Genomic DNA, 15,568 nt, shown 5'->3' on the forward strand with positions numbered 1-15,568 from the left:
CTGCTTTTGTGCCAATTTCTGAGAATATTCATAAACCACATGGAAGTTTACACAGCTAATTATTTCGAACAAATTCACTGTTGACTGCAATAATACTCAGTCTGCTTTATTTATGTTTTAATATTTTTTCAATGTAGAGTTCAAATAATGAAATCACTAAGCAATCGGCCACCATTAAGTCACTAAAAAAAGAAGTCCAGGAAAAAGAAGAACGGATTCGGGCGCTACACGCCAAGTATGTTCACTCTTCTATCCATTGTGTTTGGTGCCACCCAGTGGCAGCTGTATAATTAACTGTTCTTAAATGGATTTTGTAAGACAATGTTTTATTCTTCTTTTTATTGCAGTCTTGCAGACTGTTACAGGGGATTTTTTTTGAAACTGGAGCAGTACATGCTAAAATTGCATTTTGTTTAAAGTGATGAGTGATTAGCTAGCTACAGTATCTGTATTGCAATAAGAATACCTTAAATCAAAACTCAGACTCTGGAGTAGAATTTTTCATCCTTGATGTAAGCCTGAATGAATTCCTCAGCACTGTTAAACATAGTCTTTCAAATACAGTAATTCTTTGCCTAGGGGCTAAGAGACATGTCAAGGTTCAGATGCTCAAACAAGATTAAATATCCAGTCTTACACTCATAAAAAGTTCAAAAGGACAGTCTTATTTGTTTTTATTTGAATTGATTAAGGTTTTCTATTCATTTTGAAATTCACATGTATAGTTGTGAAGTATGCAACTGAGATTTTTATTCTACCTTCTTGAACTCATATAATACTGTTCTTTCATTACATTACTATATAAACATAAGCTATTATTGTATTGCTTGCCTGTCCCAGAGTTTCACTCCTCTAACCGTTCTAATTTTTTTATTTGTAGAAAGAATGCAGTTTAGTTATCTGAAATCAGTTCATTTCAAAAATGGAGAACTCTTAAAATTGTTAAATTGTGTACCTTGTGTATTTTCTGTTTCAAAGTGAAACCTAATTTTTCCACCATAAATTTTAAAATAGTTACTGGTTATCATGCTTCCTTCATAAAATAGATACTGTTTTTTCACAAACTGTAAGATATAATCACCAAAATAACATTAATAGTATAAATGTGAAATAGATGGAAGAAATTTTAAGATGCACTGTTTTCCTGGGTTTTTTTTAATGTTATTGACATGGTATCAACAATGTTGTATTCCTAAACATATTACCATCATTCATTTTGCTTTCACTAAAAAAAAAAAATAAAAATCCAGAAGTCTGAACATTTCAGGCACTGCTTAATATTTAAAATATTAATTTGTATCATAATGGTGGAGGCATTATATAAGGCATAATTTTCTCACTGAACAGAGATTACATTGTAGTACGTGAGAGTTTCTTTTTGTGAGAAGTTTCTGAAAAATGCTGATGTTATTTCTAGGTTTTGCAGTTTTTAAGAATTATTATCCTATCTGACATATTATAGGCTAGAGATTTTTTCATGTATATCTGTGTATTAGTTGGTTGAAAGGAGACTTCCCCTTTCCACTTTCTTTTGAAAATAATTTTGTACAAAATTGTGTTTGAGTGATACCTGCTTGAGACATCAAAGAAAGTAAAGTAATTAAATTTTGTGTGTTCAACAGGTTTTTTGCCTTTTTCTGATAATAGCTTGAGAAGAATTACTATGATTTCAGATCAGACAAGTTAGAGCATAAATCACAGCAAAAAGCAGATCACAAATAAATTACATATTTAGAAATAGGTCTGTTTAATAAGAGACTTGAAACTGGTTTTAATGGTTGAGAATAGGGTAAATTGCACGAATCGCATCAGTTTTTATTTAAAAAAATATTCTAAAACTACAGGAGCGATAGTTTGTCTACTGCATTTATACTTTTTAGTTGTTTAAAATAGTTGCATATTAACAATATTTTCTAACAGTGACATGCAGTGTGACTTCTTCCCTTCTAGGATTTCTCGATTGGAGAGGGACCTTAATATGAAAAGACATTTGGTAGAAGACTTAAGGTCTCGTCTAAAAGCAAATCAAGAAAATGAGAAAACCTCTAATGAAACATTAGAAAGTCTTGAGAGAAAGGTACTTCTTTCTTGCTATTGATAGTTCTAGGAGAAGCAAAAGCTGGTGGATTTACAGAAGTTATTTCAACACGCTGTACATACTAAATCAATATATTGCTTTAAGCAAACAACATACAGTTAATTTAAGGGTGTAATTCCCTACACTGTGATTTGTATGAAATCAGTATATGGTGATAGCTTGGATGGATTCAGCATAATTTAATGTATGTTCATAAGAGGTATAATTAAATATTAAGTATTCAGAACACTGAATTGCAAGGATATTCTGTAAGTAGTGAGATTTAGTTTTATTCACTGTAAGTTCATAAAATACAGTAGACCTGAAACTAGGGTTATTTTACATGACATGCTAATGAAGTCCATGCACCTCTCCTGGCTATCGTAGTTAAATGCTTTAGTATGTTAATCTGTTTTCTACTGCAATGTTACAAATGATTCACAGTTCTTAGCTTAATGTAATTCTGTCTGTGTAGGTAGAGCTTAATTTCTATAGCAAATTATTTTCTCCTGCAAAATTCTAGGATGATTTCACTGAAGCTAGGAGAACTTGTATATGTTTTGGCATCTTTCTATATTATCCAAGCAATGTATTGCACTTTGGCCTTTAATACCAGAAAAAGATTATGATATTTTGTTGTCTGTGAGGTTATGCAGCATCTGACCCTGAAATTAACAATTTACCAATTTGCTTCTGTTTTCCTACAATGTGGGTACTTGCTGAGTATCAAAAGTGCTATCTCTGCTTGCAGTCATATAGCACTTTCAGCTCTAGGGAGAGCTACTGTCTTACCCTCCATGCCAAAGATAAGGTGTTATTAAGAAATCCACAGCCAGAGAGTGGGAGCATAAGTAAGCCAGGGAGCTAAAGTATGGAATGAGAAAAATACCTCATTTTGGTTTTAGGTGAAATATTTAGAATGGAATTATGTAATTTACCGCTGTTCTTTGGGTATTTTAAGCACTGCATTTCTCAGATTCTAGAGAATCAAATTCCATACATTAATTTGATTATTCCATGTGGAAAATCAACGTGATAAATGCTACATTATCTTCAGCAGAAGATCAAAGAAATTCCCTGTTTCTTGATATTGTCAGGAAAACTTTGTGATTAATAATGTCAGGAGAGCTGAATGATTTTCTAGGAGCATTGGTCTATTTCATTTTACCCCAAATCAGTGTTTGCATTGTATGGCAAAATGATAATAATTATCTAAGAGGCTTTATAGGCTATTAACTTGTACACAGTTATCATTTTCTCAGCTGAGTTTTAATTAATGTTTTTACCTCTGATAGAAGAAATTAGTGGAAGTTGTGGTTTGCTCCCTCTTAGATGCACCATAACAGTAAAATATATAAACAAATGGCTTTGCAAATGAAGAGCTTTTCTTTACACTTAATACAGGTCAAAACTTTATGTAACAAGATTGTGTGCAAACTGATCTCTACTGGGTAAGCAGGAGAGATTTATCAAAGTCTGTAATTTCAGAAAAAGGTACTTTAATCAAATTATTTACATAGTACAGGTATGTTTATGCCATATAGGTAAGCTTAGTTTTGATTTTAATTTTTAAGTTTTGTATCTTAATAGTCAGTTGCTCTTGGCCTTTCATTATTTCAGGTAAAGGCACTGGCTGAAGACTGTTCAAACAAAAAAACTTCCATTGACTCACTGAAACAAAGACTTAATGTAGCTACAAAAGAGAAGTCTCAGTATGAGCAGATGTATCACAAGGCTAAAGATGAGTTGGAGAAAAAGGTATGTTAGAGTTGTGACAGCTCCACTGTGTAACTTTCAAATCTCACTTTCAAATGAAAAGTTGCAAGGTCATCAGCTTAGACTTTTTAAATACAGAAAGGGAAAAAAGAGCAGAATAATAGTAATGTGTTTCTCTCATTTAATTTGGTCACGTCACTGAAATTTAGATGCCAAAACATCTGTAATGACTGAAAATGAAATTACTTTTTCCCATGAAATTACATTTTATGTGTTGCAAGTAGAGTGTTCTGTGATGTTAACCATTGCGTGTGAGGTTGGTTTGTTCATTCGTTTGTGGTCTACCATACCTGCCTATCAGCTTTTATCATATCACTGCTGTTTCTCTGCGGATGTATTTCAGGAGCTCAAGCTTACCAGCCTAGAGAGCAAAATGATTGAGACCGAATGTGCCATGACTGAACTTGAGACTACTGCATCTCAACAACTACATGGCTTGGCTAAACAGAGCGGACACGCTTTGGAGACCCTACAGAAGAAGCTGCTGCTTACCAATGACAAAATAGAAGAGTTCATGACATTTGTGAAGGTTTGTGTTTTGATTTCCTTTTGAGTGTTCACCTAAATAAAGGTATTCTTGAGTGAAAGCAAAATGTAACAGATTAAATGAGGCTAATCTTTGGTGCATTCCCTGTTCTGGAACAATCTCTGAAGTTCCTGCACTGGCCTGGTGTCAGCTCTGGACTGGTCTAAACAGGGAGAAAGAGTCTCTCTCTAGGTGTCTGTCCTAGACTTCTGAAGACTTCTATAATTTTTATCGGTCACCTTTTTGTATATGGCTGCCATGTACTTCTTCCCAAGAAAATGTGCTTAGTTGTATAGCAGATTACTCTGCAGAAGAAAATTTCCCAACCCATTTAAGAAAATAATTTGTATCTGTTGATTAGTATGAATTATCTGATTTTTTACATGCATGTGCTTTTTATGGCAGAAATATTAAATAAGGAAGCCTCTATATTGCAAAATTGAAAGCAGTTTTAAAAGCAGTATGTAGAATATTGTTTTCTTATTTTGGTTAAATACTTAATCTGCTACAATGCATCACACAATAATACTGTGTCTGTGGTGTTATACAGATCGCTTTATCATACTACTTCAGTGTGAACTTCTACAGAGTGGACTAATCTGTGTTTTGTAACTTAGTATTTGAAATATAAATATTATTTATTTTTCTGAAATATCCACTATGTAACTAAGAATTATAATGCCTAATCAGTATATATCTAGCTTGAATTTAGCATATATACTATATACTTACTTTCAGACAAGGTCATATCTTACTAACCCATGAAACAGATCCACTTCTCTACTGTTCTTGGGTTTCTGTAGAGATGAGCTGGTTTCAGATATGTTTGAGCAAGTCTGATAGCATGCGAGGTAAAGAGCAGTGGTATTTTGATGCACTGTAAAAAGAAGGCATATATAGTTATCTTTCATGAATAACTTTCCACTGTGGATTGAAATTTAGTAACTTAATTACTTGTGCATTCTACCTTCTTTCTGTCATCATCAGATTAGCAAGTCAATATATGATGGTTTTCAGATGTCTGGTATTGGCCTGGAACCATCCCATGTTCAGTTCAGTTGTAAAATTCACATCAACTTCACTATGAAAAAAGACTGAACAGTGTTGAATGCACTTTAAAATCCTAAATTCAAAGAATTTATAAGCTAAAATATCTAAGGTGAAAATGATGATTGATTTTCATGAAAAAAAATGTGCCTGTTAGTTAAAAAGAAGGGTTACTTTATTTTTTAAGTTTGTGATTAAAATAAAAGCTATCTTCTGTTTGCCTTGTTTTGTAACCCTTGGGAAAGTGGTATAAATCTGATCACTGTGCCTCGTGTTTCAGAAACATCTTGCCTGTTCTTGAACAAACTGTTTCATGGGGGAAATGTGCTTTCTTCTAATACAGAATGCTTCCTCTAAGAGGAAGAAATAAGTATTCTTTCCACAGCTGCATGCTTATTTTTGTATAAGTAAGGGAAAGTCTGAATTAATCTAATGTATTATCTGTTTTTTGAAATTAAATATTCCTATGTCATTGATGATAGAGAGATGAAATTCAGTCTCCATTCAGGCTGCTACGAATTTTGGAATTACTTCATTGAATAAACTGCAGTAGAAATTATAGACAAAGGAGACAAACAAGTGTTCCTACTATCAATACTTTACATACCTCCATAATGAAAAGTCTGTCAAAAATTAGATAATGAGAAAGTAAAAGATCTGGTCTCAAAAGTAGCTGTAATGAGGAAAATCACCTATTAGCAACCATTATGATACTTCATTCATTGTTGAATAAGATGACTGCTTCTCTGTTAGTTACCATGAATATTCATTAGCATTTACATGGTCATACTGTATGTGAAAAGAATGTTAATATGTAGTTTCTCTATAAATGAAAATAATATTTAGCTAATAAAGCTAAATATGTAGTTTGTCCCGAGCATAAAAGAATATGCATGCATATTTCAAGTAGTGTTTTTGCTGACTACTGTTCCTCTGCACAAAGATTTTTTTAAAATAAAGGTGCTGTCTCTAAGTCAAATATTGATGAACAGGGAGTTCCTCAGTAGACTGCTTTGTTTAGCTAGGTACTAAATATTTATGGAAAAAAAAGTTCTCTGAAATCTGGTTTTATTCACAGTATATTGCTGTAAAAAGATACAGTTGAAAATCCTTGGCTTTTCAGTGGAATTTTGTAGTATATCAAGTAAATCCTGTTAAAATACCTCTTACATATCTGATGCTATAACCTGAATAGGAAGATTGAGGTGGCACAATAGGTAGCAGTACTCTTTTCCTGTACCAGCTCTTCCTTTGAAGCCTGGTCTGTCTCATTTCTGCTCTCTCCTTCCAGGTAGCTGTCAGTTTTCCCCTGACCTTGGTTCTTACTCAAGTTTCAGTAACTCAGATAAGTTTTTCTGTATACAGATCAAGTTTAAAGTGTCTCTTGCTTAACCTGTTTTACATATTTGTATGACCCTCTTATCTTTGACTGCTATTCTGATCGCTTCACAAGCCTCAATTGTTTTTCTGAGTGCAAGTGTAATCTCCTCATGAATCAATAGCATGTTACTTTTTCTGGCCGTTCCATGTCTCTCATGACATTATATAGTTCTTCTTTTAATATACAACAATTAAATAATTTCAGTGTTGCTAATTAATAGTTACAGCTAATAATAGGACAACAGAGGAACTTCAGAGAAAAGAGTGTGTCTCTTTCTGTTTATAGCAGAGACTTTTACTTGCCTTTAGAGTTATTGATAACTCAGAACCACAGGATCTTGAATCCATTTTGATCAGTATACCACATTACAAAACCTGGCGGACAGGTTTCTTGTAGAAGTCTGGTATATACCACTGGATCAAATTAGATTATCTGATGAGTTAATTGTTAAGTGCATATTTGTAATGTACAATAAAGCATTGTATTGCTATGGGGAGCCCAGTTTGGGACAATTATACAACTAAAATTGCTAGATTGTAAAATCTAGTAATAGTTTCTAAAAATGGTGGACGAAATAATTATAAACAAAAGTTGCTGTATCCAATATGTTGTAAGTCATTACTGGACTTATCTTTGTTGGAGTGTGGTATGAGCATCAGGTGTGATGTCCTAAACCACATTCAGTGGCAACAAACAGGGCATCTAAAACAGTTTGACTGGGAGCAGCTTATTTCTCCAGAGCTGTTATGACTGACAGACAGAGGCTGGTAGAAAATATGAATAGAAATTGTGCACTGTAACAGTTTATTAAGTAACCAAAAAACCACAGTTCCATAATTAGAGGGTAGCTCCATATAAATATCTTTTTCAGTGTGATAGGAAAGATAACAAAATATTTAGAAATAAAAAGGCAATATAAAGGAAGTGGAAAATGGATTATAGATAATAACCCGAAAATATGAGCAGCAATAGAGTATAGAGGCTAAAGAAATCAAGAGGAAATCTCTGCATAGCAAGGCCAAGAACAATAGTAAATGGGCAGGATTTAAAAATGTACTTATAGTAAGATAGATATTACAGGGTGGATACGACCCATTATTAGATAAAACAACTCTGTAACTGTGTAAAGTTAGAAGTCTTGTATGAATATTTCTGGTTTGTATCTGGAAGGAAGTAGGCTGATGTTACATGAAGATGATGAAACATTCCCAGTCTATTAGTAGCCAGTGGAGGATTTTAAACAATTTATAGAAAGAAGTAGTATTTTTAAATGGAGAACTTACAACTTTATAGGACTGGTTAGGGAATTTTTCTCTCAAGTATCCTCATTTTCAATAAGTGTTCAAAGTGTATATATACTGTAACACTGCCATGAGCCTAAAAGAATGGTAATATTGAGTCAATATTCAGAAAGGGCAGTCAGGATAGGTATTTTAGGTCAGTTAGTCTGACCTCATTTCTGGCTAAAATAATGAAAATCTGATATGAAATTCAATTATTAAAGTATTAAAGCATCAGAGTATAGTTATACTTAGAATGGCTTTATGGAAAGTAAGTTGTATTGAATAAATCTGATTTCTGCAAGGCAGTTCAAGTCAGTTGATAAAGTTTACTATTCATTTTAATAAACTGTTTTTAGGATGTCTGATCTATCACTGAGACATTCAGATAAAAAATGTAGGCAATGCAATATCAGTAATATGTTAAATGGATTAAAAATGGCCTGTGCAGTTGATCTGAAAAGTAATTCTTGAAATTTAGATGTTTCTAGATTTCTGTAAAGGTAAGAACTAAACTTGATTATTAAACATTTTCACAGAATTAGATATCAAATCCTGATAAAATTTTTCAATGGCATTTATGAAGACTGATAAATAATAATGAAAGTAAGTCTGTAACTATAATGTAAGCTAGGCCCAATAAAACATTTTTATTACAGAAGAACACAAACTACTTTTAAGAGCAACCAGGTGGCTATGAGAGTATTTTAGATGCCTTTTATAAAGCTACATGTTTTCATGCTGTCCAGCTTCCACCAGCACCATAAATTCTCCTTGAACAACACATCCGATTTCTATAGTGTACCATTGTTCAGCATTTTCTGTAACATGTATTGCACTATTGGTTGCTGAGGTGGAGCTTACCAGTTATGTGCAGCACAGCAACCAGGGCAAAATGTTCTTTGTTGTGCTTGTAGTACCTGTGACAACACATGCAGAAAACGGCCATTGGACAAAGTTAAAAAACTGCTATTAGACTACTTGACTGGATGCCTACCGAGCATAGGGTACAGCATACTAGTTTACTATGAAACTGTCCAAAATCCTGCAGGAATTCTGTTTTCCTGCATTACTATGCTTCTTTTTCTTGTAAGCTCACCTAGACTTTGACCGTATATTGCTGTTACGGACCCTTGTAAGCTCCAGACTCAGTAGTGTTGTCTGTCTCATTCAACTTGTACATCAGCAAAACTCATTTTTAGAAATTAATCTGCAGTGATGATGTCTGCCTGAGCATGAAAATATCAGAACTTTTCTGACTTTGAGGAAGATGTTTTGAAGTTTTGATAAGGTTCCTATATTCAGCTGTGGCTGCAATAAATAGATGATGGTGGCTGAATGCTTCAAAGTCATCTGAGTGCATTTCTCACTTCCATAATGCCTCTGTGATTTGGGGCTTGTATGCCCTCCACAGAGGATACCCACTGAAGCACAGTTCACATCTGGTCTGTTTTGGCATTGTTCTTGATATGTCTCCAGTATAACCATCTGATAGAATTAACTGCCAAAATCAAGACCCATGGCAGTTTAGCTGGCAAGCTTAGTGGATCTACCCGGGGATCTAACACTCTCTTAAGGCATCTGCACTCATTTCTGCTACTCAGAGAAGGGCTTAAGCTAGGTGCATTTCCCCCTTGCTCTGTTGTTTGACATACAGCTACACATGTCAGAGGCCTTATTCCACCTCTGCTTGTCCAAGTAATGTTCTGTCAGCTATTTGCCATTCAGTTAGCCTACCTTATATTCCAATATATGTCAGCCTTTCTTACCTTTCTGCAGTTTACCTTGAATCCTGGCATCAATTTTGCCATGGCATATTTTCTCACTGCTTTCTTGGGCTGTAGTTTAATATGCAGGTTAAGTTAATGCTTGTTAAAAAGTTCCATCTCTGAGTGACCCTCACTGCTCATTTCTCCCCCTGTGAAACTTCCTCCCTCCTCCATTAATGAAACGTCATCATAAACACTATATGGGTCACTTGTGAGCTAGCTCATGAAAATGCAGTTAACCTTTTGAAGACCCAGAGCACCAGCTTTTGTGTACCACAGAGGGTCACAGCAGGGACAGGTTTACACAGTTGCAGCCCAGAGATGCTGGGACTGCCCTTTAGTGGCAGTATTAGTTGCAAATGTCACATGAAACGTCCTCCTGTTACAAAGAATAAGTCTTAATTAATGACTCACCACTTTCATGTTAAAAATTCCTGTCATTTGGCAAATTCCTGTTATTTACCATTTTTTTCTTTTTCTCTTGAACTGTTCTGTGTTGGGGAAGATAGAGCATTGCCAGGAAACATGTTCTTCTCAGAATGGCAATATGCAGATGACATCCTATTTGCTCTTTATCTCAAAATAAAATAATAAAAAAAAAGAATTGGCAAAAATTAGTAGTTGGGTTGGGAGGCTCAAATATTTGGGAAATATTCCGTTGTTTTTTATCAGTTCCTTTCCAACACAAGAGCAACACAAGTACACTGCTACTGCCTATACCTCTAGCTACAAAGTCAGTTCTTTGGATAGAAGTAAATCCTTGCAGGGGACTCTCAGAATTCTCCAGTTATGGTGAGACAGTAAGAAACATACTTCATAGGATGTTTTCATTGGTGAATGTATTCTTAAACCCTGTGGACTTAGGTTTCTTGGCAGTACTACTGCTCCAACCTCTTCCAGGCCCAGGGTGTGCAGAACATACTTTTTATATGGGTACCCAGATCAGATGTGGGATGCCAGTTGAATGATCATATATTTCTTCATCTAAAAATGCTAAGCATAATAGGTGATTGTAAAATTCTATAATCGGCAAAAATGGACTAACTTTTTATTGAACTAGAACTAAAGTTTGCTGTGCAGCTGAAAATAGATTTATTTTGAAAAGTTACACAATTGTATATGAACCATTCCAATCTGGAAGTGTTTGACCAAACAAAGGTTTCTTCAGCAGGTCACTAGGTCATTCTGCAAACGACAGCAGATAGTATCACTTAGGTAAATCAGCACTGTCAGTTTTTATTTAAAAGTGGACACCTTTAATATGACTTCAAGTTGCTAGAAAATATTCCCCACTGGGAACACTTGAAAACCAAAAAATAAGTATATTTCATTTATTACACTCCAAACTGTCAACACTTTACCTAGAAAAGTATACCCAGAGTGATTATTTTGTATTGTATGGAGTAGATGATGAGTCCGCCAATCTGTGTTCAGTCAGAATCAGCATAATATTTGGTTACAGGGATGTGTTGCAGTCTGGTGAGGATCAGTATTCTTATCTGCAGAATACACACCTTTAAGAGAAGGTGTCCTATACATAAAGCAAAATTTGTATAACTGAAAAAAAATCTTACCATTAAAAAAAATCAGGCATTTATTACTTCTTTTTAACTGTGTGTGCTGCTTCAGGAAAAAAGGAGAAACACAGCTTTTATTATGAAATACCAACCTTTCTTGGTTCTGAGGAGAAATTGGTGATAAATTAAGCTAATCTCCGTCAGGATTACACTGCATCTGGGATTTAGGCAAATTGAATCAGAGGCCTGAATAGTGACAGTGAATATCTATTAGACTGTAAACAGAATAATAGGCCCTGTGAATTTTAATGAATGAAGTGAATGGCTGAAGTCTTATAGTTTACAGAAGGCATACGGTTAGTGATGCATACACTGTGCCAGGAACAGCATATAATGTAGATGTCTTAATGGATAAAATCTTGATTACCTAAAATGAAGAATTAATAGAAAGACTTTGAAAAGCTTTTCCTTACTCTTCTTTTTCTTTGCTTTTTAGGCTTAGAAGGATAGCACTTCACTTTGGTTTTTGACTATCATAGGTAAAGATGATAACAGATGTAGCTTAAAATACATTGGGTTTTTTTAAATCCCCCTCTGTATTAGAGTTTAGAGGAATTGATTTAAATGATTCAACCTATGTAACCAAATTGCAAGGTATGTCAGGTATCTGTAGCTGTGCATGTATGTCTCCTGCAAAGTTTAGATGCATGTCTGACTTATGCAAGTGATTTTGTTAATATTAGTGTTAATTTTATTTTTCTTAGAGTGCCTGGGAACTGTTGTCATAGACTGTGACTCTCTAATAATAGATACTGTGTGAGCAGACCCAACAAACTTGAGCTAAACAGGAAACTGTCTTCACCAGCTTGCAAATAACTTCCTTTTTTGCCTCAGGAAATAAATAAAAAAAAATCTTCTAAGTTTTTCAAAGAATAAGACTGCAACAGGCTCAGCTGGGAGCTACTTGGAGACTGTCATGCACTCCCTGGAATGGTATAGATCCACCTGTGATTCCTATAAATGGCTAGGAGAGTCTGCTTTCTAAAGCTGATACTGAGCCCTGTGTGTGATCTGGAGATAGTTAGGAAGATGCCTAGTTTAAAGATAATGGCCAGTTCAGGGTCTAAAAGACAGAAATTACGTTGACTGAAAAAGGGATAACTGGAGGACTTGGGGGATGGATGCATGAATACAAAGTATATAGTAAAAGCTCTGGGCTTGAAGTGATTGGAAAACTTTTTGGCAAAATGACAGGAGAAGTAGCAAAACTTGGAAAGGAGAAGGGTCTCCAGTAATGATTTATTTAAGAGTTTATGTAGAAATAATTGCTCAATGTATGTTGATCAGATTACTAAGAAAGCAAGCTGAAACAGAGAACAGAAAGCACCCATATACAGAGCCTTGTGAAGTCTCCACAGTAATTTAGAAAGGTGGGAGTGAGGGGATTCCCCAGCGGACCTGCCAAATGAGCTGCAGAGAGATGGGAATTGCTCTAGGAGGATAGAATCATAAAAACCAACAAGTGACAGTATTTTAAGAAAACACAGTTGATAAGATTTATGGAATTTTTTTAAGAATATAAGGAATGTCGGAGCTGACCTCTTAAATTGGGTTTCAGACACATTTGTTTCAGCAGTGCAATGGTCTTACACAGGGCACCTGGTTTATAGTTTTTAAGCTTTGTGTGTGTTTCTGCAGAAAGATAGCATAAGCTCAGACACTGAACAGAGTATCAGGAAATCTTGGTGCTCTTCACATCTTGGTCACTGACCTGCTATGTGACCTTTGGAGAGTTGCTTCACCTCAGTACTTCTTGGTCTGCCCTGAATATCCTTTGTTTGCCACGTCCGGTATAACTGTGCTGACTTTGTCTGCCCTAACAGTTCAGATAATAAACTATCTGAGATCCCAGGCATCTCTTACTACACGTGTGTGAAGCTCTAATCTCTGACAGTGCCTTTTTTTTTTTCTCTGTGTAAATAACTGTAATATATGATGTTTTAAAGGAATGATGCTAGTTTTGCTAGCACCTGTGTAAATCAGAGGTAATTCTGTTGAAACCAAAGAATTTACAGCAGGGAAAAAAATTAATGTAAATGAGGTAGGACTTAAATGCTGAAGTAAATAGGACTTTAAATTATTATTATTGCCCATTTCACATAAATATAATTTTAGAAACCAATATATTTTGACAGAAATATTCTGCCTGTCATCTCATGCTGATTATACATATTTCAACTCATTCTCTGCTATAAAAGAAACTATTATATTTTTCCCTGTTATAGGTCACAAAACATGGTAATTGTGTTGAAAATTTAGCAACAGTACAATGAAAACTATGGAATGTTTGCTGATACTTAGAAAAGAAGCATCAGTCTGAAAACATTTGTGTCTACAACTTAAGTTTTTGACAGTCTTAAAGCTTAATGTACAGGAGAGATTAGATAACTGTGAAGCTGTAATATTATATATAACCAAATGTCCCTCATATCAGTAAGTATCTGCTGTATGCTCTATAAATGAGGTGCCTAGCTGATGCAGTAAGAGGGTCTTCATTCTACCTAAAGTCATGTTATAAGGAACGCTATGAAAAGAGGTTTTTAAGACAAGATTTCAGACATAAATGAAAGTGTGACAGCTAAACAGTTATCAAGAGAGGATTAGAAAAGAAAAAGAGAAAATGCTGACCAGTAATACAAAACCCCCTAATTTTGAATCGCAAAGGGAATTTTAAAACACAGAAGTAAACTCTTAAGTATATATTGTGTACTTCTCTACAGAAACATAAACTACATTGTAATTGGCCAGAATAAGTTCATTGCTGCATTTTTGTTTAAGTATGGTATGTTTTGAAGGCAGTGTAAAATTAAAAAATGGCCATGACTTAAGTCGCTTTTCTATTAATTTGTAAATAAATTGAACTACCTTTTAGAACACAGCACAATGTATTCAATTTCCTTTTCTTATAAATGTCAAATATAGGTTGAAATATTTTTTGTATTCTTCCCTATGGTTTTCTGCACCTGGAGCTGTTCAAGAAAATACAGTCAAAAGAACATTGTCAATTTTGTATTTGAAAATAAATGTTTATAAAGATATCATTTGTTTTCAATGGTTTTGAATCAAGAAGGAATGGTGTTTTGGTAGAAGATGTAGAATGAGATTGGTGGCAAAGGTATTTTGGAGAAATGTGGAGAAATACAGTATTTAAACAGTTGCCAGCCAAGTGACACTTTCTTCCTTGTGTTCTAATGGCAAGCAGGAATAACACAGCTTAAGCCAGCATTGTTGTACAAATTCAAATCTTACCTGTGATAGGAATCAGATATCAAATTTTATGCAACAGTTTCTCATTTCTGTCATTGTACCTTAATATTCTTCTACCTTATTGCATTTTAACTGGTTTTTGGGTCTGCAGTTCTAAATGCCAGGAAGCTGAGTTTTGTGATCAAATACTGAAATCCTGAAGCTCCTTTTATACTGTGTCACTCAAGCGCTTTGTCAGGAAAGCTGTGGTGGGTTTAACAATAGTAGTTGCAAAACAACACTGTGCAAATCTGTCTACACTTCTGCAGATGTTTTTACTATAGTTGGGTTTGGGGTATTACTGAATTCACCTTTTCTAGTTCACAGTCTGTCATCCCTACTCAGAGCCATGAAGAAGGCAGGGTTGGGCTAGGATGTTGGACCGTGAACTGAGATAGCTTTTGCCACAAGGGTAGAAAAGGCTGGTAATATTTTAAGTTACTTCAATTAATTTTTCAGATCTTGTCGATGGATTGTTAGTTATGTTCATGTGTGTTCAGAATTGCTTGTGTTAATGTTTGTGGAAAATCAGGTTGTAGATGCAACTGCAGTATCACATTATTTTGTATGTATATACTGCAATTTCTCAATCTTTATTTAAAATGGAATTCTTACATGTCATCAGGTGAGGCATTTCTTCCAGGCAATGTGTGCTTTCATCTTCCACTGATCTCTGTGAAGTTGTGAGAACTATTCTCAGTGCCAATCAACATAAGATTGCTTATTTTAAATCATATATATCAATGTGATACCTAGCTTTTCTGGATGTATTTCTCCCTTTCAGCTCTTTATTGAGTTAGCATTTGAAACTTTGTAGCTCTGCTAGCTTTTAGGTAATATTGTCACTCTGATAGTCCCTTGAGTATACCTTTTTGATTTGGTTTGGTTT

At 34.6% G+C, this 15,568-nt stretch overlaps 1 protein-coding gene across 5 annotated transcripts in view; it reads left to right on the forward strand.

The window, feature by feature from the left end:
- Positions 1 to 15,568, forward strand: part of CNTLN (centlein) — a 199,485-nt gene that overhangs the window by 167,225 nt on the left and 16,692 nt on the right. For all 5 annotated transcript variants that reach the window (XM_075021816.1, XM_075021817.1, XM_075021818.1 and 2 more), the window contains 4 exons: positions 138 to 235; positions 1,951 to 2,077; positions 3,698 to 3,835; positions 4,197 to 4,382. In XM_075021816.1, coding sequence (XP_074877917.1) covers positions 138 to 235; positions 1,951 to 2,077; positions 3,698 to 3,835; positions 4,197 to 4,382 — 549 coding nt within the window. The remainder of the gene's footprint in view (positions 1 to 137; positions 236 to 1,950; positions 2,078 to 3,697; positions 3,836 to 4,196; positions 4,383 to 15,568) is intronic.

Source organism: Buteo buteo, chromosome Z (assembly GCF_964188355.1).
Source record: "Buteo buteo chromosome Z, bButBut1.hap1.1, whole genome shotgun sequence".
NCBI lineage: Eukaryota > Metazoa > Chordata > Aves > Accipitriformes > Accipitridae > Buteo > Buteo buteo.